Source organism: Phyllostomus hastatus, unplaced genomic scaffold, assembly GCF_019186645.2.
Source record: "Phyllostomus hastatus isolate PE091 unplaced genomic scaffold, TTU_PhHast_1.1 phas_scaffold_46, whole genome shotgun sequence".
NCBI lineage: Eukaryota > Metazoa > Chordata > Mammalia > Chiroptera > Phyllostomidae > Phyllostomus > Phyllostomus hastatus.
This window is the reverse complement of record NW_025334032.1, coordinates 19,728,678-19,755,932: the sequence shown is the minus strand read 5'-3', so window position 1 is coordinate 19,755,932 and position 27,255 is coordinate 19,728,678. Positions and strand designations below refer to the sequence as shown.

The 27,255-nt window shown below is 39.4% G+C and overlaps 1 protein-coding gene across 3 annotated transcripts in view; it reads left to right on the top strand.

Moving 5' to 3' along the window:
* Window positions 1-27,255, top strand: part of PSD3 (pleckstrin and Sec7 domain containing 3) — a 383,494-nt gene that overhangs the window by 152,711 nt on the left and 203,528 nt on the right. For 2 of the 3 annotated variants that reach the window (XM_045821887.1, XM_045821888.1), the window contains 4 exons: window positions 12,073-12,276; window positions 12,366-12,446; window positions 14,164-14,276; window positions 17,215-17,273. In XM_045821887.1, the coding sequence (XP_045677843.1) occupies window positions 12,073-12,276; window positions 12,366-12,446; window positions 14,164-14,276; window positions 17,215-17,273 (457 nt within the window). Of the gene's footprint in view, window positions 1-8,302; window positions 8,423-12,072; window positions 12,277-12,365; window positions 12,447-14,163; window positions 14,277-17,214; window positions 17,274-27,255 lie in introns of those variants that run through there. The other variant, XM_045821889.1, reaches the window with a different exon arrangement.

Here is a 27,255-nt window from a genome sequence, read left to right as displayed (position 1 = left end):
ATGGATGAAAGTAGGAAGTGACAGGTAACATTTTATATCTTTAGGGGATTACTTTCCTGACTTCTGCCTACTGATCTCTGTGCACTCTAGTCAGGGAGCTAATTCTTTCTCTTTAAAATTGCATGCAAAATTTGTTCAGTAAATCTGAGAAACCTTCCATATATCAAATGACAGCGGCTTTCAGTGTTAACTGCAGTAAGCAGCACCTCAGGGAAGCTCAGGGTGGAGAGGATATGCGGACAGCTGCTGTAGGAGTTGCTGCCCGGGGCATGCAGACTGCAGAAGGTATTTGCAGGGTGAGCCTGCACAGTTGTGAAGTGACAGTGGCAGCAGAGAAGGGCCCTCCTGGCAGATGTGCGGTTCCAAGCGCATCAGAAGTGAGAAGCCGTGGAACAGGACAGCGAGAAACAGGGATCTGTAAGAATTTGGAGCGAGGGCAGAAAGCACTAATAGAGTTAGGAAAATTGGATAATAGCCACAAAGAATCCATAAAGCCTCTCACTCTTTAGGAGGTGGAAGAGTTAGAGAGGGAAGAGAGAACAGAGGAGAGTATAACGAATCTACTATCGTCTGGCTAGATAATACTAATTTAGTACCTCGATGTGCTAGGGCGTGTGTTTGATCAAGTGGAATTCATATTTACAAGTGTACTATTGAGTGGTTGTAATGTTTCATTTAGGGGTAGGATATTTATGTATCATAAGTGAATTTTTACTTGCTTATCCCTTATGTTTTAAATTACATTAAAAAGAATTCAGTTCTGCTTCTAGACCCCTAGCAGGGATGGACTAAAGAAACCCACTCAGGTTAAATTAGGCACATCTTCGGATTCTGTGGCCGCTGCTCGCAAGGCAGGCAGGGGTGGTCCCACCCCTGCCTGGCATCTTGAGCCATGTGCTCAGCAGGAAAGAGATTCACGGGATGACTCTTGGAAGACTATTTAACAAACTATACAGTATTAAAATCATAGTCATTAACCATGTGAGTATCACCTAATTTGTAGAGTATCTATTGCTTGTTAGGTTGGTCGGAGCACATACGTTCCCTTGTTGGCCAATCCTGACCCTACTTCTGTTGCCTGCTTTCTTCACTCTTTCCTTCACTGCCCAGCTTCCGATGGCCAGTGAGTATACACTGCTACTAATTCAGCCCAGCAAAAATGTGTGCAGAAGAGAAATTTTTGCATAAATTATTCATTGCATTCTAAAATGTGTGGAATAGCCATTAATATAAATAATTAGAAGGTGGTTTAAGACCCAGTTGAAAGTAGTTTAGTACTTCATATTTTTTCAATTGAAATTGACCGTTTTTACCCCCCTTAGTGGAGGAAGGGGCAGAATATGGCACTTTAAAACCATTTTTCAGTCAGAACTTTTGCTTAATATATAACCAATCAGTGAGAGAAGACTGATCATTGAAGCATCAGGTAATTACATGAAAAAAGAGAAACTAGGAAAAATTTAGATAGTTGTAACTTAACTAATAATCAAGCATGTCCTGGGTTTTCAGACACTGTCTGGGAACCCATTGCTTTTGAGTTGACTCCTGGGCAGTGACTGCGTCGTTGAATGGGCTTCCGTGGAGGGACGCACTAAGGAACAGTGTTTTTGGCATTACACAGAAACAGCCATTGTCATTCATTTTTCTGTTGTAGAGGAAGTGTATGTGACCATTTTTTGTCTGTCTTTTTTTAGTTGGTAAGAATTTCAGAGAGGAAAAAAAGCAAAGACGAGCTAGTTCAGGCAATTTCTGACTTAAAAATTTGACATTTCTTTTCATAAATTTTCTTTAGAATGATAGACTTGATTCACTCTGTTGCAGTAAATATTCTGCCTGAGGGTATTAGATGTTCTTGTTTGTAGTTGCATTAGGTTAGACAGTGAGAGCATGCTGACTAGTCCTGCGAGGGAAGGCACTGGGCTCTGGCAGTTTAGAGTCCTTTAACTTTTCTCGTTTGTCACCAGCCCAAGTGGCACCTCTGTCCTCCTTCTACAAAGGAGGGAGTTTTCTGGTTTGTCTGTTTTTTTTTTTTCAGGGGGAGGGAGTATAGGTTTATGATGTATTTATTTATTGACACTGTTAATAACCTTTATTTAAATGACTTTTTAAAAATTAGATCATTTGAATTTAGAAAAACAGGAGGGGATGTGATACCTTGACCTAGATAAGCCGAGTTTTTCTGTGCAGAGAGGTGGGTGCGTTGTCTGAACCCAGACCACTCTGTCTCCAGCAGTGTGTGCAGTGCCACCGTCTTGGTCCTGGTCATTAACGGACATGGTCAGCTTCAGACGGTCTGCTCATTAATTTACAAGGGCATAGCATGCAGTTGCCCCCAGCTTTATTTCCTTTTGCCAAGGTGGAGAGTGCTCTGGTGTCATTAGAGATTTTTAATGCTATATAAAGGCAGTGAAGTAGCACAGCCAAAAAGTTGTTTCTCCTGGGAGACGTGAACTCAGAATATCCACTGACATTTTAAGAGCATTTCAGGAAAACAAGTTAGTCCATGCAAATCTCTTCCTTTCTTGTCCTCTGAAGGGGAATTCAGTGATCCCAGTTTGCACAAAGAAGCTTCTGTGCAAACAGCGAGCATGCACATGTTTTTGCATCATTTTCTTCTTTATTTTGCAAGCTGGACATCTAGTAATACTTGCTTTGCAAAGGATTCATCTGCAGTTTTTGTGATGTCATGCTGAAGTTGACTGGATAATATTGAAGATACCATGTTCTCATTTGAGAGCTGGCCCAGAAAAACTGCAGCTTAGTATAGAAAAACAAACAAACCCCAAAAGCAAACAAGTGAAAGCCTGCATCGTCTGGATCATGCCCCAGAGGCGTGTGAACCTCTAGAAGAGTGAAGAGTCTACTCATTTACTGGGAATCCGTGCTTCTGAGGTAGATGCAGCCCACTTCCTTCGCCGGGTGAGCCTGGTCAGTGGCTGTGCCACTGCCTGCATGCAGGTGCCCTCTGCTGTAATACTGAACACCGGCCTGAGCGACGCAAGGGTTAGAGGGTCCACAGAGGAGGCTGGACCTCTAGGTGACGCTTGTGAAAATTCTTCATCAGCAAGGACTGAATTTTGGCCTGTGTGCTAAACAGAGAAATAGTTATTAGGGGTTTTGACCATTCTTTTTAGTTTATTGTCCTTACTTTTAAAGGCCCTAAAATCATTTATAATAAGAAAGATGAAGTCCCTTCTAGAGAAAATGTATTCTCTGTGTCAAAATGGGTTCATTTGGGGCAGTTTAAGTCAGTATTAATTTCTACTGGGAGTTAGCTAACATTTTACTATACAAATAGCAATTTACATCTACTAAGATACTGTCATATGTAATTATCTCATGAGATCATTCAAATAACCAAGCAATTTGAGTCTCAGTGAGGCAGGGGTAGGCGTAGTGAGGAAAATGGGTCGGTGCTGGGAGCTGACTGTGCCCTAGGCATCTGCATGGATCTTCTCACTTAATCTTACAACAGCACGGGGAGTTGGTCTGTCGGGTCCATTTTACAGAGAGACAACGTGAGGCTTACAGAGAAGCGAACTGACCCGAAGTTCCGCAGCTGGTGACTATGGAACCAGTGTTTGAATCTTGGCAGTTTACCTGGATGGAACTTGCTTTTAGCATTTTCTACATTAATAATTGTTACTTGTTGGCAAACTGAGCACTTGCAAGTAGAACCCCACTAATAAGTGACAGACCTAACTCTTGCTGTAATGGAATCGTGTTCAGATGCTTGTACTGCCAGACATATTTTTGTGCCCGTGCATTCTGGGGTTCCTCGGTCATATTGCACACTGCGGCCTCTCACGGGTGATTCATCCCCTGATTTGGGGTGACTGCTGTTCCTTCACTGAGTTCCCACAGGTAGGGCATGGTTGGTGTGGCCACCAGATAGCTCGCCTGGGTATCCTGTGGACACCTTACACGTACCACATCTTTGAACTAAACTCTGTCCTTTCTCCTTCTGTCTCCTGTTTCTGTCCAGAAGCACACACACGTTCTGTTATACACCCCTCTCTCCTTCTGGTACTCATCATCTTGGTGGGGGTATCACATTCTACCCGGCTTCTAAGTCAGAGTTAACCTCCCCTCTCTGTAAACACTGCTCCCCACACATCCCAAATCACCTATTATGTTCTTTCATTTTACTTTCTGAATATCTTTCAGAGCAGACTTTTCCTTTATATTTGCATGGACTTTCAACTCAGATTTTTGACTCTTGATCAAACTATTTTGAGAACTTTCCTAGCTGATTTCTCTGCCTTCGATTTTGTCTCCCTGCTGTTGTTCCTCCATGCTACAAGCAGAAGTGATTTACCAAAATCCAAGCCTGATTCATTCATTACCTTAGCCCTGGCATAAACCTGTAGTGGTTCCTCACGGGTTGCGGCAGTGGTCTTGACAAAGTCCTGACATCACATCAGAATCATGTTGGACCTTAAAGGGAAAAGTGCCACCCTTGCTGGGGTGGCTCAGATGGTTGAAGCATTGTCCTGTAAACTGAAAGATTGCAGGTTTGATTCCCAGTCAGGGCACATGTCTAGGGTGCAGGTTTGGTCCCTGGTCAGGGCATGTAGGAGAGGTAACTGACTAATGTTTCTCTCTCACATCCTGGTTTCTCTCTCTCCCTCCTTCCCTTCTCCACTCTCTGAAATCAATGAGCACATCTTTGGGTGAGGGGAAAAAAGAAAGAAAGAAAGAAAAGAAAAGTGCTGAGGCCACTTCAGGCCAACAGAGTAAGAATTCCCTGGACTGGGGCCCTGGCATGTGTCTTTTCGGGAAGGTTCACACGTCTTCGTTTCAGCCTGTCTACTTGGATATATAACAGTCATCTCAGAGTTAACGTGTTTAAAATGGAAATTTCCCCCTCAGAACCTGTGCCAACATTGACCTTCCCCATCTGAGTCGATGGCAGCTCTGCCCTCCAGTTTGCTCAGACCTTCCATGGCCACTTTATATAAAAATGTATATATGCCCACCTCAAAACTGGGATTCAGATCTCTTCTTTCTTTGTTCTATTTATAGCAGTTATCACCTCCTAGCATATCATACACTCATTTATTATGTTTGTGGTTTATTTTTTGCTTCCCTGGATAGAAGAGTTTTCCTTTGTTGTTCTGTTTTGTTCACTGAAGTATTCCTATTCCAGATACCTAAAGCATTGCCTGGCACATGGTAGGGAGTTTGTTAATATTTGTTGCATCCACAAATACAGACCAGAAAATGACCAGCAATAGCAAAATGAAAGTAGTAGAAGCTGTCAAGGACTTGGGCACGGGAGTCCCACTGTCTGTGTCCAGCCCTGTGCCTCAGCTTCCATCTGTGAAATGGGTACAACACTGCTCACTTCATAAGATGGAGGACCAGATGAGGCAGTGTCTAGGAAGCACATATGCAGGGCTAGCACCTCGTGACTGAATTATGTCACATGCTGTCAGGCAAGTGGTACCACGGGAGGTGCTGTGGTGGTTCTGAATCATTCCTCACTGGTGTTTCCTTCCAGTTTAGATGGCGTACTGTCTCTGCTGTGCCTGAGAGATGACCGTCATGGGTGATAGCCAACAAGATTTCCTTTCTAAGGGACAATTTATGCTTCGAAGTTTTAAGTGTGTCTCACTGATGATGTACACAGTCGTCTTCTTCACTGACTTGCACTCTGGGCACGAAAGCCGTATGTTTGTGCTGGCTTTTCTGGATCTGTGGGTTTCAGGCTCTGTGTCTGTATCTGCAGCCTGAAGGGTGACGATGGGGTCCTATTGCTCCCTCTGGTCCTTTTGTTCCACTTGCAGCTGGAGTAATTTCTTCCCACTCTCAGGATTCCTCTGAATTGCCTTTGCCGAGCTTATACCGGGTGGAGAAAAAGTCAGTTTACGGTCATTTCTATGGAAAACAATATGATAATTAATAAACAATACATACAAGAATAAAAACCATGTTTTGCATACTCATACCCGTAAACCTACATTTGCCCTACTACATACCCTGTGTATAAAATTGAAGGAGGTGCTGGTGGTTGTTGTCTTCTAGGCACAACTCCCAGGCCTATTTTACTTTATTTTACCTTTTAAATTTATTTTTTATGGTATTTTTTCATTACCATTTGTCCCCCTTATACCACCTTCTCTTCCGTGACCACCACACTGCTGTCCATGTCCATGAGTCCTTTTTCCTTATTGCTCGATCCCTCCACCCCCTCCCCTCCCCGCTCCGAGCTGTTAGCCTGCTCTCTCTCTCTCCCTGAGTTTGTGTCTGTGTCGCTTGTTAGTTCAGCTTGTTCATTAGATTTCACATAGGAGTGAAATCATATGATATTTGTCTTTCTCTGACTGGCTTATTTCACTTAACGTAATGTTCTTCACATCCATCCACACTGTCACAAAGGGTGAACTTTTCTTCTTTCTTTACAGCTGAGTAGTATTGCATTGTGTAAGTGTCCCATAGTTGTTTTATCCACTCATCCACTGATGGACACTTGGGCTGCTTCCATATCTTGGCAATTGTAAATAACACTGCAATAAACATAGCGGTGCTTGTGTTCTTTCGAATTTATTTGTGTTTTAGATTTCTTTGGATAAATTCCCAGAAGTGGTCCCAGGGCATGTTTTATAAATGCAGGGGGAGGAGGGAAGCTTCTAGTTTTAGCACCACAATTAAATTAAAATTTAAAGGTTTTCTTCAAAATTTAAATTCAAAGTACATATGAAATAAGTCAGTATATCTAGTGTCCTCTGCTGAAGTTGGTCTCTGTAGAACTTTTCCAGGGTTCTTTAGTCATAAGGAATCAGAAAGTTCGTGCCGCATGTCACTGACAGCAGAGCATTGAGGACAAGAGGACATGGACGCAGCTCATGGCTCAGTTCTTGCATTCTGTTGACAGATACTGAGTAACTTCAGTCTACTCTGATGACATGGATACACAATGAAATTCAGGATTGTGGTAGATGGGAGATGGGATTTTTAAAAGGGAGAGCTATAATAAAAGTATATGTTTTGTGCTCTGAAAATGCAGCGGGGGGCGGCTGAGAGTTGGAGTATGGTTCTTAGAAAAGTAGCTGTTTCACCTGGCTTCTTGTAGGGTCAGTAAGAGTTTGCAGAATTTTGTTACCCCAGAACTTTTGGGTTTGGGTAACAAGAGTGGCAAAGTGAACAACATGTGAAGGAGTAATATTTCTGTGTGTTTTCCCAGGCATGAGGACGATGGTAGATGATAAATCTAAAAGAGCAATTGGGGTCAGCTTGGGAGTGGCCTTACAGGACAGGCTGCAGATTATGCATTTTTATCTCGTGTAGGATTTCTGTAAAGGAGGCACGTTATCGTATGTGTGGTGACAGTGTGCAGGCTGGGAAAAGAGTGAGCATACAGAGAAAAGAGGGTTTTCCTTTTGTATTTAGAGAAAAATCAGTGGGTCCTAGGCAACTGAGAGCAGCTCTGGCTAAAACTACAGAAAAACAGTAGGAATAAAATTTAATCACAGAAGCAAGCCAAAACAAACCCAGAAGGTAGCGTGATTGAGAAACACACCCCCAGTTCAGTCAGGGAGCCCCATTATTGGAATTCTCCAACTAAAGTTCAGAACAAACGTTTCAGGAGATAGTGTTACCAGAAAAAGTATGTGATGCTCAGTTAAATTCGAATTTCTAGATAAAGAATAATTTTTTAGTGTTAAGTATGCCTATGCAACATTTGGAATATACTAAAAACTTTTTTTTGTTAGTCTGAAATTCAGATTTAACTGGGTGTCCTATTATTTGTATTTGGAAACTCCAGTAATCCTAGTGTAATTTAAAAAAAAGGGTCATGAAAAGGCCTAGTGGTCAGACTCAATTATTTTTTTTAATGGAAGTGTTAACCACATTTGTTTGGAGGTTTGAGGTACAGGCCCCAGTGAGGCATTCAATAGAACACGGGGGCAATCTTTTGGGGAGTGTTTTCTACATTCAAGGGATTTCACCTTATGAGATTGTGAAGAAGAAAAATGAAACTGGAGAAAAGGGAAAATTCAAACCATTGAAAGCATGTAATATTCAGCAGACTAGATTGACAGCGTCCTGTGTATTCCAGCACACAAAACGGGGTGTCTTCCTTGCCCAGAGCGGTCATCCATGTTCCTGGATCAGATGTGAACAGGGCTGGGTGCCATTGTTGGTAATGCTCATGCTGTACAGTGGCCCCTGTGTTCTGGCTCCTGCTGTTATTGAGGCTCTAAAAACATTACAAAACCCCAACAATAAGCAGTCTGCTGAGAATGTGAGGTCATAGTAATGTGACCTCACTGGGAGCCGGTTCTTTGGAATCCCTAGACCAGCAGACACCAGAGATGTGGGGTGAATGGATACTGGGAAGGGGCTTAGGAGAGGAAGGATGGCCCAGGCGCATCCTGGGCTCCATGATGAGCTTGTCCTGGTGTCTGTCTGATTGCTGGTGAGTTTGTATTGCTGTCATTTCACAGACTTTCTGATTTAAAAGGAACGACCTCTGTTCTTATTCAAGGAATCTCATAAATTGTGAAATAGTACAGAATGAAGCCATCTAGGAATGGAGGTATTTAACCCATTATTCCTAATTTTCTTTTTACTGAGAATCCTGAGAAGTCTGGTGTCTGTAGATTTTATTATTACCTCCTGGTGTATGTGATGAGCAAAATAAGAAATAGACTGGGTGGGGCAAGGTAGTAGAAAGAGGAGGCAAGTGTGAGGAATGAGAGGCCTGAACAATAGGAATGCTTTGGGCTACTACATTTAAAAAATGTATGCTCATTAGGATAAGTCTCTTGTATATGAATAAAATCTCTGCAGTGTGATGTATGTGGTATAATAACATGTTTTCCTGGAGTAATTAAGTATGTGAATTTGCCCTGAGAAGTGAACATTAAGTACTAGTTTAACCGAGGAGAAAATCCTTTCTTTGACATTTATTTTTTGGCATGATAGCTAATATACAGAGTAGTAAGAGAATGCATGGGAACACAACTCCAGGGATTTTTTTTTAATTTATAAAAATTATTTGATTTTAACAAATAGTTGTTATTGGAGCAGATATTTGACATTTATGTCACTCATGTGAGAAAGCACAGAGTTGAGTTGCCTTTAAAAGAAATTTCTTCTATGCATTTACTTACAGATTTGCCACATATAATAATTATTCGGTTTTCCGATCAGATAAATTTCACAAAACTCGCTGGTAATGTGAACTCTCTAAAGGAAGGTTTAGGATGAAAAAATATTTAAGTATTTGCATGAAGACCTCGTCATGATGAAGCAATGTATTGTGATTGGAGGTATTTCTGCTGGAAAGTTCTTTAAGGTGGCCGACTGTTTAAGGAGGGTTCCCAAACATCCTGGTTTCCCTGCATCAGCTGCAGGTTGGCTGTTGTACTGGAAGTGACTACACTTCAGTATTTCATTTTGACTCTAACTTTGTATACCCCTCTGGACATAGACAACAATGTGGTGAAGTTAGGGGTGGGGAGCGGCTGGGGGAGGAAAGGGGTAAAGAGGGGGAAATGGAGGATATCTGTAAGAGTGTTAACAAAAAAAAATGAAGGAATATCATTAATAGTTGCAGTACAGTAAGTCAGCATGGGGTTGATAAACCTCCCCTTGTATTTCCACCTGCCTGCAGTCTGTCCTGGAAGGTGTGAGTTGACACGTGCATTGAACAGAATTTTCACATAGTTGATGAGTCTCAAAGATGATATGGGGGTAACCTTTCTTTTTTTTTCCTTCCTGATAGCCTCCTTTCAGGAAGGAACTGGGAGCCGGGGGAGGGTCCTGGGGATAGTTAACTCCCTCGGGTCTGGCAGCGGTGGGGGACTCCGCAGCCCCTGCAGTCACGGGGAGCACCAGCGGATTGTGCGGTAGCCCACCCGCATTTGGCTGATAGTGAAGCTGCCAGGCTAACACTGAGTTGGTGGATGAGTGGAAAATGCGAAACTGAAATTTGGATGGAATAAGTAACAAAATAGAGACTGAGCAGTTTTTAAAATACTCATTTTTGCTGAAATGATTTTTGTTATTTATTACATGATATGAGTCCACAGCTAATTTTTTCCTATTGGTAATGCTTTTTTATTTTACTTGTAACAACTATGATTACATATTTAACAATTTGATCATCCCTGGTCCTCCTTCAGAGTGTCCGGTTTAGACAGTGAATGGTCGCTGTACTTACAGTTCAGGCGTAGTTAAAGAGGCACGGGATAGAGCAAGGACACTCGGCCTAGCCTGGGGACCCTTTTGGCCCTGCCTGGGGTGGATTTTATGTTTTTAGAGGCTGTAAAAACAAAAACAAAACAGAAACAAAGAAGCATGTGCGGCAGCGGCCTTCTGTGGCCTGCCATGTCCGAAACATTTACTGTCAGGTCCATGATGGAAGTCTAGAGTCTGTGGTGAGTGTGCTGGAAGGCTGCTCATGCACAGCAGTTTGTCAGGAACACAGTTTTGTTTAGTTACCAAGTTAAAGTGAGTACTTGGAGATTACTGCTCTCTCGTCGGTTCTGGTGTTATAAATGGGTGGTGTAGCACTGTACAGCCAGCCACAGGCTGTAGTTTGTGACCCCTTTCTGGAACAGAGGCCTCACAGTGTGGTTTGGGGGGCTTCCCAAGACCCTTTCAGAAGGCTTGTAAGGTCAAGTTTATTTTATGGTAACAGGACAGCATTATTTTCCTGTTTCACTGTGCTGATATTTGCACTGACGGTGCAAAAGAGTGGGGTGGCAGTGGGGGGTCTTGGCACAGATCCAGGGAGCAGCACCAAACTGTTCTGGTTGTTGCTGTGTTGCACTTTACTGCTGTGCACTTGAAATGAAGACAATGGCCTTGATAAAACAGTGCAAATTGATTACATTTCAGCCCTTGACTTAATGCCTTTTTAATTCCTCACCTGATGAAAATATGCATAAAGCACCTCTGCACCTGTTGGTTGCCTGCAGGAAAAGCACTTGTATGCAATTAGGTTTGTGAGCTGGAAAACACTCCCTTTCTTCGTGGAACACTACTTTTCCTTCAAAGTATGACTGGAAAACTGTGGTTATTGGCAAACATTCTCTTGAAAATTAATGGAGTGGGCCTGTTACTTTAAGGAAAACAACTGACAATTTCTGTTGCTAATGATAAAATGTGAGCTTTCAATAAAAAATCAGAAGTTTGGAACAATTATATCTGTGCAAAAGTTTGACAGCTTCCCAGTTCTCAGACTTTTCTGAAGATATTAGTGGTGACATTAATGAGTGTGATTTTTTTTAATGTAGTGTACTAAAATGTATGGAACTATTTTTCAAATGACCATTGCATGTTGCAGAATCATGTGTGGGTAAAAGATTCATTCAAAATGTAAGTCAGATTTTAATATGAGTACAAAAAGTTCATTGATGCAATTTTGGAGTCTGTATTGCAACCAACCTTTAAGAAATTACCACTTGTTTTAGTTTGGTGTCATAATCAGAATAGAATATCTATAATTATCTGAAAAGGAAATTAAAATTAACGAAATATCTCTATGATGCTGGATTTTCTTAATCTTTTTCAACCAAAACAACATATTTTTACAAATTAACTGTTGTAGTGGCTGTGGGAATCCAACTGTCCTCTAGTAAGGCAGCCATTGAAGAAATTTGTAAAAAATGTAAACCATGGTTGCTTGTCTCACTAAACTTTATATTGTTTTGGAAAATATAGTTATCTTTAATAAAAATATATTACTTATATTCATGGAATGGATTATTTTTAAATGAGTTAATATTGGAAACTTTTTTATTTTAATTAGTAATATGGTGGATGTCAGTGGGTATAACCCACGTAAACAAAGGTCTTTGGAGTTCTGCTCCATACTTTTAAAAATGTAAAGGTCCCAAGACCAAAAGGTTTGAGAACTGCTATCCAGGGTTTAAGCAATCACTTCATTAGCACATTAACATATAGTAATTGAAAATATTTTTATGAATAATTAGGTATACAATAATCTCATTTAAAATGATTTTTTGTTGGTTCTACATCATCATGATAATTTCACCAGCTATTTTCCTTTTTGCCACACAAGAAAATCTTTTCAATTTTTTTTCCCCTCCTTTTCAGTTCTCACAACCATGCTCGGGTGAAAACAGCCCTGCTAGAGCCTCAGTCTGAAATGGGGAACACGGAGATTCTGGAAAGGGAGCCCTTAGAGAATCTCAGCAATGGCACCAGCAGCAACGTGGAAGCTGCCAAAAGGCTGGCCAAACGCCTTTATCAGCTGGACAGATTCAAAAGATCGGACGTCGCAAAGCACCTAGGCAAGAAGTACGTTCTGCCCCACAGCCGGTTGTCTGTGTGCGAGTGTTAATATCAGCTTCGATATTACTAACCAAGTCTGTTGTGTTTCCTTATAGCAATGAATTCAGCAAACTAGTTGCAGAAGAATATCTGAAGTTTTTTGATTTCACGGGAATGACGCTGGATCAGTCTCTCAGGTAGGATTAAACATCACTTCTGTTCGTTTTTGCCTCCATAGGATTTCTCCAAAGAAGAGAAAGTAATGTGCTAAAGCTAAAATCTGGTTTTATTTTTTTAAACCCACGGTTACTTTATGAATTTAGCCCAGATTGTACTGGAGATATTAAATGTACTATAAAGTAAGAAAATACATCTTGGGTTTAGGAAATCCCAGAAACTCATGTTCTGCATGATGTGGTAAAGAATGCTGGCAGTGGAGGTCTTGAGGAGAAGTCGAATCTGCGGGAATTTGGTTTTTGGATGATTAATTTTTTAAAAAAAGGCAGTATACAGACTGTAGAATTTTAGATATTTTTCCTAAGCATTTGTTTACCATACTGATTAGACTTTTAAGACAGTGTTTTAGAATTAACTCATGGATGGAATAAAAATGAGGATCAACATAATAATCAGCAGAAAGTATCAGTATAAGTGGTTAGGCCGTAACACTTTTTTGCTGACCTGTTCAGATGAAGCTGTCTTAAACACACTGGTCCTTACTTTTCACACCGTATCGTACTGTACGTTTCTAAGAGCAGCTAAAGGCAGAACCGAGTCAGCATCTAATCTTATGAAGTCTATAACCTGTCAGAGCCTGGAGGGATTCTGAGATCATCTACATGGCTGTCTAGTTGTACACATCAGATACTGAGGCCTGGGAGGTGAAGTGAGGATGTTTGGATTATAATGCACGTAGTGACTTCTTCTGTGGCTCTTTGCATGAGTCCAGGATACTCATACTTCATTTGCAATGAAGACAGGTAAGCGTGGAGGAGAGATCTGTATTTTTGTTTTGCTCTCCTACGTGGCTTATTTTTAAAAAGTTGAAAAAAATTAAAATTTGGTCAGTGTAACTTAGATTAACAAACTATAAGGAAAACAGCAATATTTTTCATCATAGAAATAATGTTTATTATATGTTTCTTTCAATAAGATTTCTTAGAGCATTTTAAATGAAGTTTTCTTCTTCCCATCTCATGTTTTGGAGACTATATCTGCTTTGTCAAGTGAGGAATGCCTGGATTTATCTATATTAATAGACAGTACTCTCAGTGACTCTGCTTTAGAGTAGTGTGTGGTTCTGGGCATATTTTCTATTGTTAAAAGAAGTTTTATACTAAACAAATTGATTTATTCCTAATTTATGGAGTAAATTGAGTTTTATATCTCAGTTTCCTTCTCATGTAGCAATTTAATAATGTGGAGATATAGGCAAAGTAAAATTAACAGAAATCTGTGCACAAGACAGTAAAGTAGTAATTTTAATACTGGGTCAGTGGCAATGACAGTCATGTAACAAAACGACAAAGAAACTGTGATCCGTGTAGAGTTTGAAAGCAGAGCCTGCGTGGCTGCGCGGTCAGTCTGGTGTGCTTTGGTTCTCATCCAGCTGGTCTTCTTAACTCACAGCCTGACACTTAGTTGTATGGGGAGATCGCCTACCTTTCCCAGGCTTTCCTTGGTGTTAACAGCCCTGTCATCTTTTACCTGAACATTCAAGAGAATTTAAATGTCAATACAAATTTATACTGAATGGCCATCTAGTAAGTGATTTTTTTTTAAGTAACTGCAGAATATTTTCCTTTGTGTAAAATATTTATTATGTCTATATGAATTAACTTTAACTGTTATACATAAAGAGTATAGTAACATTTTCTAAAAATTTTTGTATTCCCCCCCTCATTTTTTTTTTAGGTATTTCTTTAAAGCATTTTCTCTTGTGGGAGAAACTCAAGAACGAGAGCGAGTTTTAATACACTTCTCCAGTAGATATTTTCATTGTAACCCGGATACCATTGCTTCACAAGGTAATCTGATGGAAATGCCTGATTTTTTTATCCTCACACAAGGACACGCTTACTGATTTTAGAGAGAAGGGGAGGGTGGGAGAGGGAGAGAGAGCACATGAACGAGAAGCATCAGTGTGAGAGAGAAACATGGATTGGTTGCCTCTCATATGCATCTCAACTGGGACCAAACCCACAACCCAGGAGGCATCGACCTGACCAGGAATTGAACTGTGAATTTCAGTTTACAGAACAATGCTCCAGCCAACTGAGCCACACCAGCCAGGGCTTGAATTTCTTTTTTGTAATAAGGGTTATTTTCCTCATTATGAAAGTTACGTTTTGGTGGGAAATATAGAAAATTATACAAAAGAAACTTAAAATAATCTAAATATTTCTATCTAGAGATAACTATTATAAATAATCAGATTTACTTCTTTGTAGTCTGTTAGGACAATATTTATTTAATGTCAAGTTGGAATGTCATCATTAGAGAGTTGTTTCCTACTGTCTTTCCCTTTCATTGTGAGCATTTTCTCATGCCATCAAATCTTCTTTAAAAAACATATTTATCAATGCACGATATTCTTTATGGTCCTTTCAGTCATTTTTCTCTATTTTCCAGTTCCATAGTATTCTTTACATTGTTTACACTTTGTCGCTCTGAGATTTTATGTGCAAAATGGATTGTAATAAATGAAATTCCAGTTTTCTTATTTTCTTTTCCTGAACATCTGATCTCTAAATTTCTTGATGAAGTGCATGTGTGCTTAGTTTCAGGTTAGTTTTGGAAATATAAATCTCACTGGAGTTTATGGTGTGTCTGGTGCTTTTGTTTGATATTCATCAAAACAACACTGACCACTGACTTTGGTTTATGATTTTAATGAACCATGAGTTTGCTTATTGTACTATTTTTATTTTTTAATTTTTAAATTATACTTTATTGATTATGCTGTTGTGTTGTCCTAATTTTTCCCTGTTTGCCCCCTTCCACCAGCACCCCCCACTCCCTCAGGCAATCCCCACACCTTTGTTCATGTCCATAGGTCATGCGTATAAGTTCTTTGGCTATTTTTGAAAAGCAACTTTAATTGTTGCTATACCCTATGAAGAGTGATTTCTTCTCCATTTCGATTCTCACAATAAAGCAAAGTTTTCAGGGTTTGAAGTCAAGCACATTTACTTAGAATTGGAGAATCTCCCATAAAGAGACAAACTCTGGAATAAATCTCTGAGACTAGATGCCCTAGAAATAGTAATGACCCCTTAGTTTTAGTATTACCATTTAGTACGAGAACCATACTAAAAAATACGGTTCTCGATTCTGAGTGGAGTGAGTGCCCCCACCCCTCTGTCCTGCAGGCGATAACTGTCTGATTATTAAAGCCATATTCTTATCTGTGAGATGGAAACTTATTTTTCTTATTCCTTGCTTGGACTGTATTTAAGCCACTTATTCCGTCTCAATCACTGTCAATGTTGATAGCAAATGCAAGGGACATAAGAGGGCTGTTTTTACTGGAACCTTCTTCAAATCCAAGATGCTGACAGTCTGAATGAAATAAAGAACATGGATTTGTGCATTCACTTAGCTGTTGATAAGGAAATCAGAGAGTTGGCTGCTGGGTTTAACTTTCAGGAATTTGCTTTAAACATATTTAGAATTTGTGATAATCAACTGAAGCTGGAATAAATATTCTTTCAGGCATTTAGTAGCATCTACCAAGAGACATTGAAAACAGAAATCTACTATACTTAAAGGCATACTTTTGAAAAATAGGCTGTCTTTAATTCTTGAGTTCAGTAATTGGACAGGCCTTTCTGTGCAGTTAGCATAATTAATAAGGTTTTCCTAAGTGTGCAGCTGCTGTGCTTGGATTGAGAACTGCAGGGAGAGAGTACGGAGGAAACTAATTCTGAAGCTTGGAAATGAGAAGTTTAACTCAGTGCTTTTTCTTGTTTTATATAAAATAAGAGGAGTGATGTTTCTGTATAAGTGTAAATCCTTCTGGTTCAAGCAACTCTTTTCCCCCGCATATTTAATTTTTTAATTTTCACAGATAATTTCAGTATTCCACTTTTGTCTGACTCGTAGTATCTTGGACCATTCAGTCTAAATGTTTTTTTTGAATGGCAAGATTCATTTAAAAAAAAGAACAGCAAGAAAGAGGAGCTAACTATTCCAGCCTATATATTTTTGGCCAGAGAACTGGAATCCAGACAGTAAACTGTGGAAGGTGCAAACTGTGGCTTTCTTTAACTTTTGCTTCTTCCCGAATTCACTTTCCTCCCAAAAAGTAAAAAACGTAACAGTATTAAGTAATTTATTATTTTCATGTCTTGTGTTAAAAAAAATTGAGGAGGCATAAATAAAAAAATAAAAATTATAGTCTCACTCTCCAGAGATGATAATCTTTTTAAATATTACCTTGCACAGTATTGTAGGTATATTTATACTTAAAAGGAACCATACTGCAGATATGCTTTTCATGTAATAACTTATTGTGAAATGTCTTTCCACTCTACATGATACTTGGATGACATTTTTAATTACTTAAACATAAAAGAGTTATGTTTTGAGGGGCTCATATTTGTTTCCTATTATAAGCAATGTTTCTTTGAATATCCTTGTATTTTGTGTACATTTTTAGTTCCTTAGTGTAAAGCCCTAGAAGTAGGTTTGCTGTGTCAAAGGCCATTGTTTCAGAGTTTGTAGATGTGTACTCTCAGGTTGTCCTCCTAAGAGGTAGGAATAATTTACTTTATCCAGCAGAGTCCAACTCTGAGGTCTTTAATGATTTATTCTAATCTAATTTCTACCTCCCCAAACTAATAGGATGAACTATGCCTGGCTGCAATATGTGCTTTCATAGGTTCTTAGTGTAGGCTATTTTCATGATAGCAGGAGTCTAACAGGAAATAGTGAGTGAGAGCTCTCTGTCCCGTCTTTCTTTAGATGGAGTGCATTGCCTCACCTGTGCGATGATGCTGCTCAACACAGATCTGCACGGCCATGTAAGTGTGCAGTTGTGAACTGTCCACAGAAACCCGAAGTATCTCGGGCTTGTCTTTGCTTTTATGTTCACACATGCTTATTGTCTGCCCTCCGTCCCCTCATTCTCTTCATGGCAGGTAAGTACACATAAGTCTTTGGAAAAAGAAACTACTTACTTCACATGCTACCATGGAGCATAATTTTAGGGGAATGCCATATTGCCACATGTCTGGACTTGTATCTGTAATGTGTGTGTGTGTGTGTTCTCTACCTTCTTTCTCCACTAGATGGCAGAGGCAGAGCTTTTACTCTAATTTTTTGTTTTGTTTTTCATTTTGTTATTAGGGTTGATGTTTTATGATGGGAAGAGAGGATATAAGTTATATTTGAAACTGTTGGGTATGTTTTCACTAAAAACAGTTGTAAGTCTTAAGAACTCAGTCCTTTCTACACTTTCTGCACTCAGCTCACCTGATGTTTTACTGGTTGAAATATCAAAATAATATAATTACTCTCATCTTCTATTTAAAACATAGGATGAACTTAAATCTATAAATATATGTATAAACTTTCACCTTTCATAGATGTGAAAATTTAGCATTTAAACTCTTTATATTAGAAAAAATGAGGATGCTTTAGTTCAGTATAAATCAATGTGTACTCCTATAACACAATAATTATTTCACAGTTCTAAGCTCATTTATTTTGAAGAGAAAATCAAGTTTCTGTAGTTAAAGAGTCAACTTCATCCCTTGATTTGCTGTATTATTGACCTTACAATTTTAAAGATCACTTTAAAGGAACTGAAACTTAAATATTAGTCCAATTTGTTCCCCTGTTCCAAAGGACATATAATCCCCTTACTTAAAACTATGGTACTCCTCTTTAAGAAAGGCAGAAAGGAACTGTGAGAGGCCATTAAGATCGACTGGGGTGTGGGGGAGGGTTCTATCACCAGAAAAGTAAAGTGTATAGTGATAGTATCATAATTTTAACACTGTCTTCACAAACCTCACAATATTTCACTAGGAAGTTCCCCTTTGTAATTTGCAAGAGGTGAATTTAGAACAGGTTAGTGACTTGGAGACGTATGTAACATGTGCAGAGGTTTTACAGACTAGAAGTGTAGATACCCCAATGCTTTGCAGGGACATTCCTGGGCGTTAGAGTAGTAATATGTCTTGTGGAAATGAAAGTACTGGGATTCCGACCATTCGAGCCTTCAATAAGAATCAGAATCTAACATTCATCCAACTTGATACAGGGGTGACCAGTCAGTGGACTGTGCTGACCTCTGTTTTCTTGTTACCAGCAAAGCAAGTTTTCACTGCTTTCTGCCGTCTTATGACAACACTTGCAGCTCTGTTTCTTTCTTTCCTTCCCCCTCAATTTCTCAAACTAACTTTCAGCCAAAGGAGACAATTTTGAGTAGGCTTGACCAGGGGTGCCCAGCCCCCAGGCCACGGACCAGTAGTGGTCCGTGGCCTGTGGCCTGGTTAGGAACCGGGCTGCACAGCAGGAAGTGAGCGGTGGACCTGTGAGCTATCTAAGTTTTGTCTGTATTTACAGCCGCTCCCCATCACTCGCATTACCACCGGAGCTCGGCCTCCTGTCAGATTAGCGCTGTCATTAGATTTTCCCATAGGAGGGCAAACCCTACTGTGAACTGTGTATGTGAGGGACCTGGGTCACATGCTCCTTGTGAGAACTAAAGCCTGATGATCTCAGGTGGAGCTGAGGCGGTGATGCTAGTGCTGGGGAGCAGATGCAAATGCAGGCTATCATTAGCAGAGAGGTTTGACTGCACAGAGACCGTAATAAGTCAATTACTTGCAGACTCATATCAAAACCCTAAATGGCAAGTGGCAATTAGGCTGCATCTGGTGGCAGGCTATAAAGCCATCCACCGCCTCCCCGAGTCCGTGGAAAAATTGTCTTCCATGAAAGCGGTCCCTGGTGCCAAAAAGGTCGGGGATTGCTGGGCTTGACCACATGTCACATTAGCGATTCCCAGAATGAGGAAACTTTCCCACATCAGATATTGTGAGGTCTCATCTACATATCAATATTGTGCACTTAGTGTCTGTTGACCAAGAAAATGTGTAATGAAGACAAGAAATCAGTAACAGTTCAATTCTTACTTAAAGGTTGAGGATCTAATAGAAATTCTATGGAGGTTGCTAGATTTGGGAGATTTGTTCTATTAAAAGTGAATTGCTTTAATAATACTTTCAAATAAACATGTGTCTTATTAATCACAATAACTCAAAATAGCAGGAAATAAAGGTGTATTTGAGTAACTAATAAACAGTGAGGCCAGACCCACGGATCTCGGGTGTGCTCTGGCTTTCTCTCCAGGCCACTTTCCTTAGGGATTGAAAGGAGATTAAATGAGGCATCATACTTCTTTTTGGCAACTACAACATAAGAGACAATTTATTTAAATGAACATTTAAATATTAGCTTGAGTTGTGCCAATCATACATAATTAACAATTGGCTAAAGTGGCAGAATTACATATAAGAGGGAGAAAATTATAAAACAAGTAAATTTCTCTGCATCATCTTCAAAATCTTATTTTGGGTGATTATTAGTTCTCAGTTATGTTTTCATAAATGTGTTCTGTATACTTAAGGTCATCTGTTTAGGTGTTTTAATTAATGTTTTTAAATCCTTATTTATAATTTATATTGTTACAAGTCTGTTGAATGTGTAGTAGCTATCATAAGAACTAACTATATGAAAATGTGTTTCTCTTATCTTCCTCCCCTGGATTCATTTTAAAAATAAATTTTCCTTCTAGGTGGTAAGTTTCTATTCATTGCTCTGGATGTAGCTTCTCTTGCATCATGAATGCCTGGTTCATTGTTAGAGTGTCTGACTCATTAGCATGACCCCTGTGAAAATGAATCACTCAGAATATAAAGTGAATTATTCCTCTCCTCTGTCCTGTTCGCCTTTCTCCTTGTTTTGTACTGCCTAGGCCGTCACCTCATCTCTCATTACTTACTCCAATGCCACAGTAATCCTTGGGGGGCTGGACTAATAAGCCTCTTTGCTTTTCTTCCCTACATCATGTCATCATAGGGACACACCAGCATGACCCTTCTTAGAAGTGCTGAGACAGTCCTCGTGCTTTCAGAGGGGGAGACGTAACTGGGGAGGTTAACTTCTTTGGGCTGTTCTTTGAGAATCTTTCACATGGGTTTCATTGACTCGAAGGAGTGAAGCATTAGTATCGGCCTTTGGTCTTCCTACTAATTTTCTTACTAATAAAATGATGGAATGTATACTAATAAGTCTAATAGCATTACATGGTGAATGCCTTTGTGCCTTTCTTTTTCTAATTTATTCTCTCAGTCAACAAATACTTAGAGTGTGTCTACTCCATTCCAAGTTCTCTGCCATTTGGGTAAGGATCAGAAATGAATGAGTCATGCTCATGGAAGTCAAATCTCATTTCTGGTAGTGTTGGCCAGGCTGACCTCCACGGTCAAGTTTAACTGAAGAAACGGTAGCAGGTAACTGAGGTGCTGTGGTGGAAAAGCACTACAGAGAGATTTTCATTATACATTGGAGCAGAGTTAAACCTCACTAAGAAGGCTAGGAAAAAAACAATCTGAAGTGTATACAATATTTTGGGGAGAAATTCATTTAGCTGTTATAATTATCACATCAGAACTAAGAATGGCAATTTCCTTTAGTACCAATTTTTGAAAAATATGAATGATTTAGCATCATCTTAGCAATAGTCTTGACTTGCCTTTACTTGTCTGCAAGTGGTTTATTTTCATAAATATTTTATAATTGTGGCCACATGCCTAATTTGGTAAGTATTCTCTTTTTTTTTAAATGCTTCTTCATTGTGAAATATATATGTAAATTAAGCTTGCATACACAGGTAAATTTCTATTCAGACTAACTCTAAAGTTTGTTTCTCCCTTGCTACGATAAGACTAAATTATATTGAATTTTGTTTGAAGTGTCAATAAAGAAAGGGTTAAACATCTTCTATTTGTATTTTATTAGAAATGATATAAACAAAAGGATCTGTCATGTTAGAATAAATTCCAACCTATCCTTTTCTGGATTAATCTTCAGACATACTCACTCTTGCCTACAACTAGCTAGCTCTCTGTCCTTCGCTCCAGCCTTCCCAGCAGGATTACTGCGGAGGCTGAAGACAGGCTATCGGGAGGAATTTCTCACTGAGGAGGAGGGAGGAAGTTTTGCGGACAGAACCGGGTTGCACTGAAGAGTGGGGTAGGCGGGCACACAGTCAGTTGGCCAGTTTCACAAGTGAAAGTTGAAAGATACCCATAAGACAGTAGCTGCCCAAGGTCAGGCTGTGATAGACGCAGTAGCCAGGACATTGTTTTTAATCAAGATTTGTGACAAAATCTACCTTTTAATACTGTGGCTTGGAACTTTGAGTAGCTCTTCTACCTGAAGACTCTGCTTTTCTGTATTGGCAGGAGCCAGCCCACCCTGTTTAATGGGTGTAAGGGGGTGGGGGTGTGGTTTTCCTGGAGTGGCAGCTCTCTTGGCCTGAGGCCGGGTGTCCTGCAGATGCTTTAGCTTGGGGATGCTCCGAGAGGCTCAATGTTCTGTGTTTATTAAACTCAGTGTTCGGAATTTAATGTAGGAGGCAGGACCTCACTGGCGCTTTTTGTGAGTTGGGTTATAGGTTGGAAAAAGGGTAAAACAAAGGCTAGTACCTCATTCCTGTGGCAGGGGGAGAGGGGAAGTCAAGGAATGACTTTTTTTTGTAGGTTTTGTAACAGAACAATGTTAAAAGATATGCGTAGTTCAGTTTGAGATAGGTCATAGGAATTCATTATTTTAAATCTGTAAAGTGCTTTGATAATTGTGAGTTTTTTATTCTTAGGTTGTCTCTCTAGGAGCCTAGAATTTTAAGTAATGGGTAAAATATCTGGTTTATTATCAGAAGTGGAAAATGAGTATTAGAACTGTTATTAAATAATTTTCATCCTTTTGCTTTTCATATTTTATAGTTCCACCCTCAAAAGTACCACAAACCTCCATGAGGTTGATAAGTAATTAATATCCTCAGGAAATCTCTGTATCTGTGATTATCGTTATTGTAACTGGCAGCTGCCTTAAATGCATTTTGCCTGCCTGCTTCCCCCACCCCGCCCCACCACCACACCTTGTCCTCCTGCAGAGCTGTCTTCTCTGTGGACCCCTCATCCTATCAGTGCTAGCCCACCTCCTTGACACCCTCTGCCATTAAAGTCTTCCCTGGGATTCATTTCTTTTTCTCTCTGGGCTTTACCCTGTTGTCGATTCCAGCCTTGGTCTTAATTTTCATTCAGCCAGCACCGTGTCCTTCCCTTGGAGTCCTCGTTTCCATCTCCTTGGTGCCAAGTCTTTCTTCTCACCCGATTGGGACTCCCCAGCCAGCGGGACTTCCTCCAGGCTCTCGGCCCTTGGAGCTTCTCAGATATAATGAAAGTTGACGGAAGCATCAGATCTAGATCTCAGAGTTGCTAAGGGTTTCCTAGGGAAGCATGGGCTTCAGTTTACTGTTACTATTTCTATCGCCAGAATGAGCATTTGTGGGATAGCCTGAGAACCTAACCATCACTGTGAAAATGCTTTTATAGAAAAATGTTACGGTTTCAAATTTTTCAATTTAAAAATCAGCTTTACAATGTACTATCAAATTGGCAACTACCTCGATTTTAAATAGGAATCTTTATTTAAGCATGATTCTTCATGCATTGGTGGATTTTTCTGGCTTCTGTGATGCCTCCAAATAAAAGACTTTTTTCCTTTTTCTCTTCCTCCTTTACTCCATCCCTCCCTCCCCGTGTACCTCCCTCTCTCTCTCTCCCTTCTCTCTCTAGCTCTTTCTTTCTTTACTTTTTTTTGGTAGTTCCGCTTTTCTTAGAATAGATTTATATGTGATGGAAAACACAACACTGATAGCTTTTATCAGCTGAGTCAATGGTGCTCGTTGGGAATATCTAATGTATACATTATCAGTCAGTATGTCCCGTCTCCTTCTGACCATTATAGATGTTTTGCATGTGCACAGCTAATTAGTAGGAGGAGCTAAAGGAGAGCAGGTGAAACTCCATTAAGTTAGTTTTTCTCTCCTTTCATTCTTCAAACGTTTTGGGGAGGGAGGGAGGATGAAGAAGATGATTGAAACCTTTAGCCTCTAATTCCATTGCTTAATTTAATGCCTGTTCTTCTAAGGCAGTCAGGTTACAAGTAGAGTTTAGTTCAAAATGTATTAAAGACTTAAATGTTGACTCAAACACATAGGCAGTAAAATCTCGGATATTTCTCAAAGAAATATTTTTTCCTGAAATATTGCCTCAGGCAAAGTAAACAAAAGAAAAATGTGTCTACGTCAAAATAGAAAGTTTTTGCACAATAAAGGAATCTCTCAACAAAATGAAAAGACAACCCACTGAATAGGAGAACATAATCATGACACATCTGATAGGGGTTAGTATCCAAAATATATAAGAAACTTAAAAACTCAACATCCAAAAAGATTCAATTAAGAATCTAAGCTGAGAACCTAACCATCACTGTGAAAATGCTTTTAAATAGGAATCTGAATACTTCTCCAAAGATGATATACAGATGGCCAAATAGATGTATGAAGAGATGCCCATTGTCACTAATCATCAGAGAAGCAGAAATTAAAACCACAATGAGATATCATCTCACTCATGCCTGAACAGCTATCATCAGTAAATCAGCAAACAAGTGCTGGCAAGGATGAGGAGAAAAGAGAACCCTTTTGCAATGTTGGTGGGAATGCAGATCGGTGTAGCCACTGTGGAAACCAGTATGGAGTTACTTCAGAAATTAAAAATGGAACAGCCTTATGACCCAACAATTCCACTTATGGGAATTTATCCAAAGAAACCTGAAATTAATTTGAAATAATATGTGCACTTCTATGCTCACTGCAGCATTATTTACAATAGCCAAGATTTGAAAGCAGACCAAGTACCCATCAGTAGATAAGTGGATAAAAAAGCTGTGGTGTATTTACTCAGCGGAATGCTACTGAGCCATAAAAAAAAATAAGAAAATCTTAACCATTTGCAACAGCAGGGATAGACCTGGAGAACATTATGCTAAGTGAAGTGAGCCAGTCAGAGAAAGACAATTTCACTTGGATGTGGACAAAATAAACTAACAAAGTGGAGGCAGACTTATGATACAGAGAGCAGACTGACAACTTTCTGAGGGGAGGTATTTGGAGCCTGGGTAAGAAGGGTGAGGGGATTAAGCAAAGAAAAAAAAGACTCGTGGACCCAGACAATATGGTAATTGTCATAGGGAAAGGGGTTGGAGGAAGATAGAAAATAAAACAGATAAATGGTGATTTGACTTGAGGTGGTAAACACACAATACAATATATAGATGAAGTACTGTAGAATTGTACACCTAAAACCTGTGTAATTTTATTAACCAATATCACCCCAATACATTCAGTAAAAAAATACTGTATTTTTGAGGCCATAAGACACACCTAGGTTTTAGAGGAGGAAAATAGGAAAAAAAATTTTGAAACCAAAAATGTGGTAAAATATTTAATAACATAAATAACATAATATTTCACCAATATCAATGTGAACAGAACTCAACAGCAGTGTTAACAACCATTATTCCTCCCAAATTTCGGGGCGGGGGTCCATCTTATAGTCCGAAAATACAGTAAGTAGAGTTTAGTCAGTCTGTAATTTGATAATGAGGTCGGAGTCTTTTCCTTTATCTTCCCGAATTTCACAGGAAATACCGTCTGTGAAGTAGTGATAGAATCTGCTGCCACCATGCTCTCAAACTTCATGATATCAGCGTTCCTTTCCACTCTTAAAATTTTTTGAGGACCCCAAAAAGCTTTGTTTAACATTTTAAAAATATTTATCATATTAGAAACTAAAATAGATAAGATTTTAAATAGTTATTAAATTAATAACTTAATATTTTAAATAGCATTTAATAAATCCATTAAGTGAATAACATTTTTTGTGAACAATAATTATAAGAACAAAAAATTTAATGAAGAAGATGCCATTTAAAATTTTTTACAAATTTCTTTTATTTAGATTTTCTGCTTCTGCATTTCTTTTTACAATACAGCCCAAGTTATGTAGCTTCTAGAAAACTTCACTTTAACTTGTGTGTGTGAGAGAGAAAAATGTCTTTAGTATCATTATAAGAATAAGCTTGACCTCATGGACACCCTAAACAGGATCCCTGAACCATACTTTGAGAACCACTGTATCGCAGTATTATTTTCAGTTGCCATATTTTTCTTGATACCAGTTCTGGTTCTTTTTTCAATGGTAATGTGTTATTCAAGTGGCAGGAAAAATCCCAGTAATATTTCAGATATCCCCAAAGATTGTACTTTTAACTTACATCAGCTCTGATTGGGGTCTATGAAAGAGTACTAACAGCTATAGCTTCCAGTTTGGAAATTTACAAGCATCCTGCTTTACCTGCTAATTCTGCATATAAAAATGTGGACACCTGAGGGCAGCATAACACTACTCAGCTTGTTAGGGAAGCCTTCAAAAGAAAAATTGGAGCTTCAGCAGAGCTTCAGAACTTAATTACCAGATCAGTAGTGTGCCTTTTCACCATTTACTGTAACATGTTGGAGGAGGTGGCATTGTCATGTGGGAGAGAATGCCTGCTGTGTTTTTAATATCCCATGATTGAAGGAGTCAGATTTTACTAATGGATCATGAGAGCTTTTAGTTTCTCCCAGAGCATCTTTTCCATAAGGCTTCTGGACTTGATACTATTAAACATGAGAAATTGTCAGATCATTTTGCCTAATTCTTTAACCTCTAGATCAGAATATATGCTGTGGCCTGCTTTCCTGGTGAATACTGGACAGCTGGCCTATTAGCAGTCTCCCTGAGGACTGAGGTTAGGGTAGGGTTTGACTGCAGCTCTGCAGAAGGTTCCTCCATTCCCCAGCCATCAGGGAAGGCCTGCTCAGAGCAGAGACCTGGGCTCACTGGATTTTGGATGGTAGCTTGTATGATTTCTAGGTGACTCTCACTTTGCTCTCATTGTCACCGCTAGAGCTGGGAGCTGCTTGTCTGCTGGGGTGGGGAAGGGTGCCCTGACTTCTACAAAGGAAAAACCTGCAGTTAAGGCGCAGAGTACATCAGGATGCCTCTTCTGCGTGCATGCTTGCCCATGATGTTGTCCTTAAGAACAGTGCCCCTTCCTTCCAGTTTTCCCTCAGACCAGGGCTCTGTTAAGTACGACCCACAGGCAAAGTCAAGCAAGTAAAGTTCTGTCGGAATGAGCCACACTTCTTTGGTTACACGTTCGTGCTAAAATGACAGTGCTGATAGTTGTAACAGGGACCTCGTGGCCTGTGAAACCTAAAATATTTCCTGTCTGGTCATTACAGAAATTTATGGAATTGGTCTTTTCCAGACTCCGGCCTGTAGTCCACAAAGCCTTCTATTCCTTCTGCAGACGTGGTAGGGTATGGTTGAGGATGATCCTTTCACTTGACATTCGAAATGGGAACATGTTAAAAACATCTTGAGTTAAGTTTTTCAGAAGTGATGAATTCATCAAAGGGCTTCTCTCTAAAAGACATTTAATGTATCTTTAAGAGAAAACACATGGAGAAAACAGCTCTTTCTTCTTTATTGAAAATGGCAATATGATTATTTTGGAGAATAGTTTTAAATCTGTCTGGGGATGCCAACTCCCAGTCTATGTTGTTGTTTTTTTTATTTTGTTTTGTTTTTTACTTTTTAATATTTTCACTCATTAAAGATGGTACTTTACTTGGCTAAATATTGAAGACTTGGGCCTGACTAGTATTTTGTGATTTCAAATAAAATTCTTCTTGTGGATTTTCCATTTTATGTATTACCTTTTTAGGTTTGATTTTAAAGGTAATGATTCAGAGGTTCATTTTCACTGAGCATCTGAGAATTGAGTACAAATGCTGCAATGACTTTAAGGGATGGT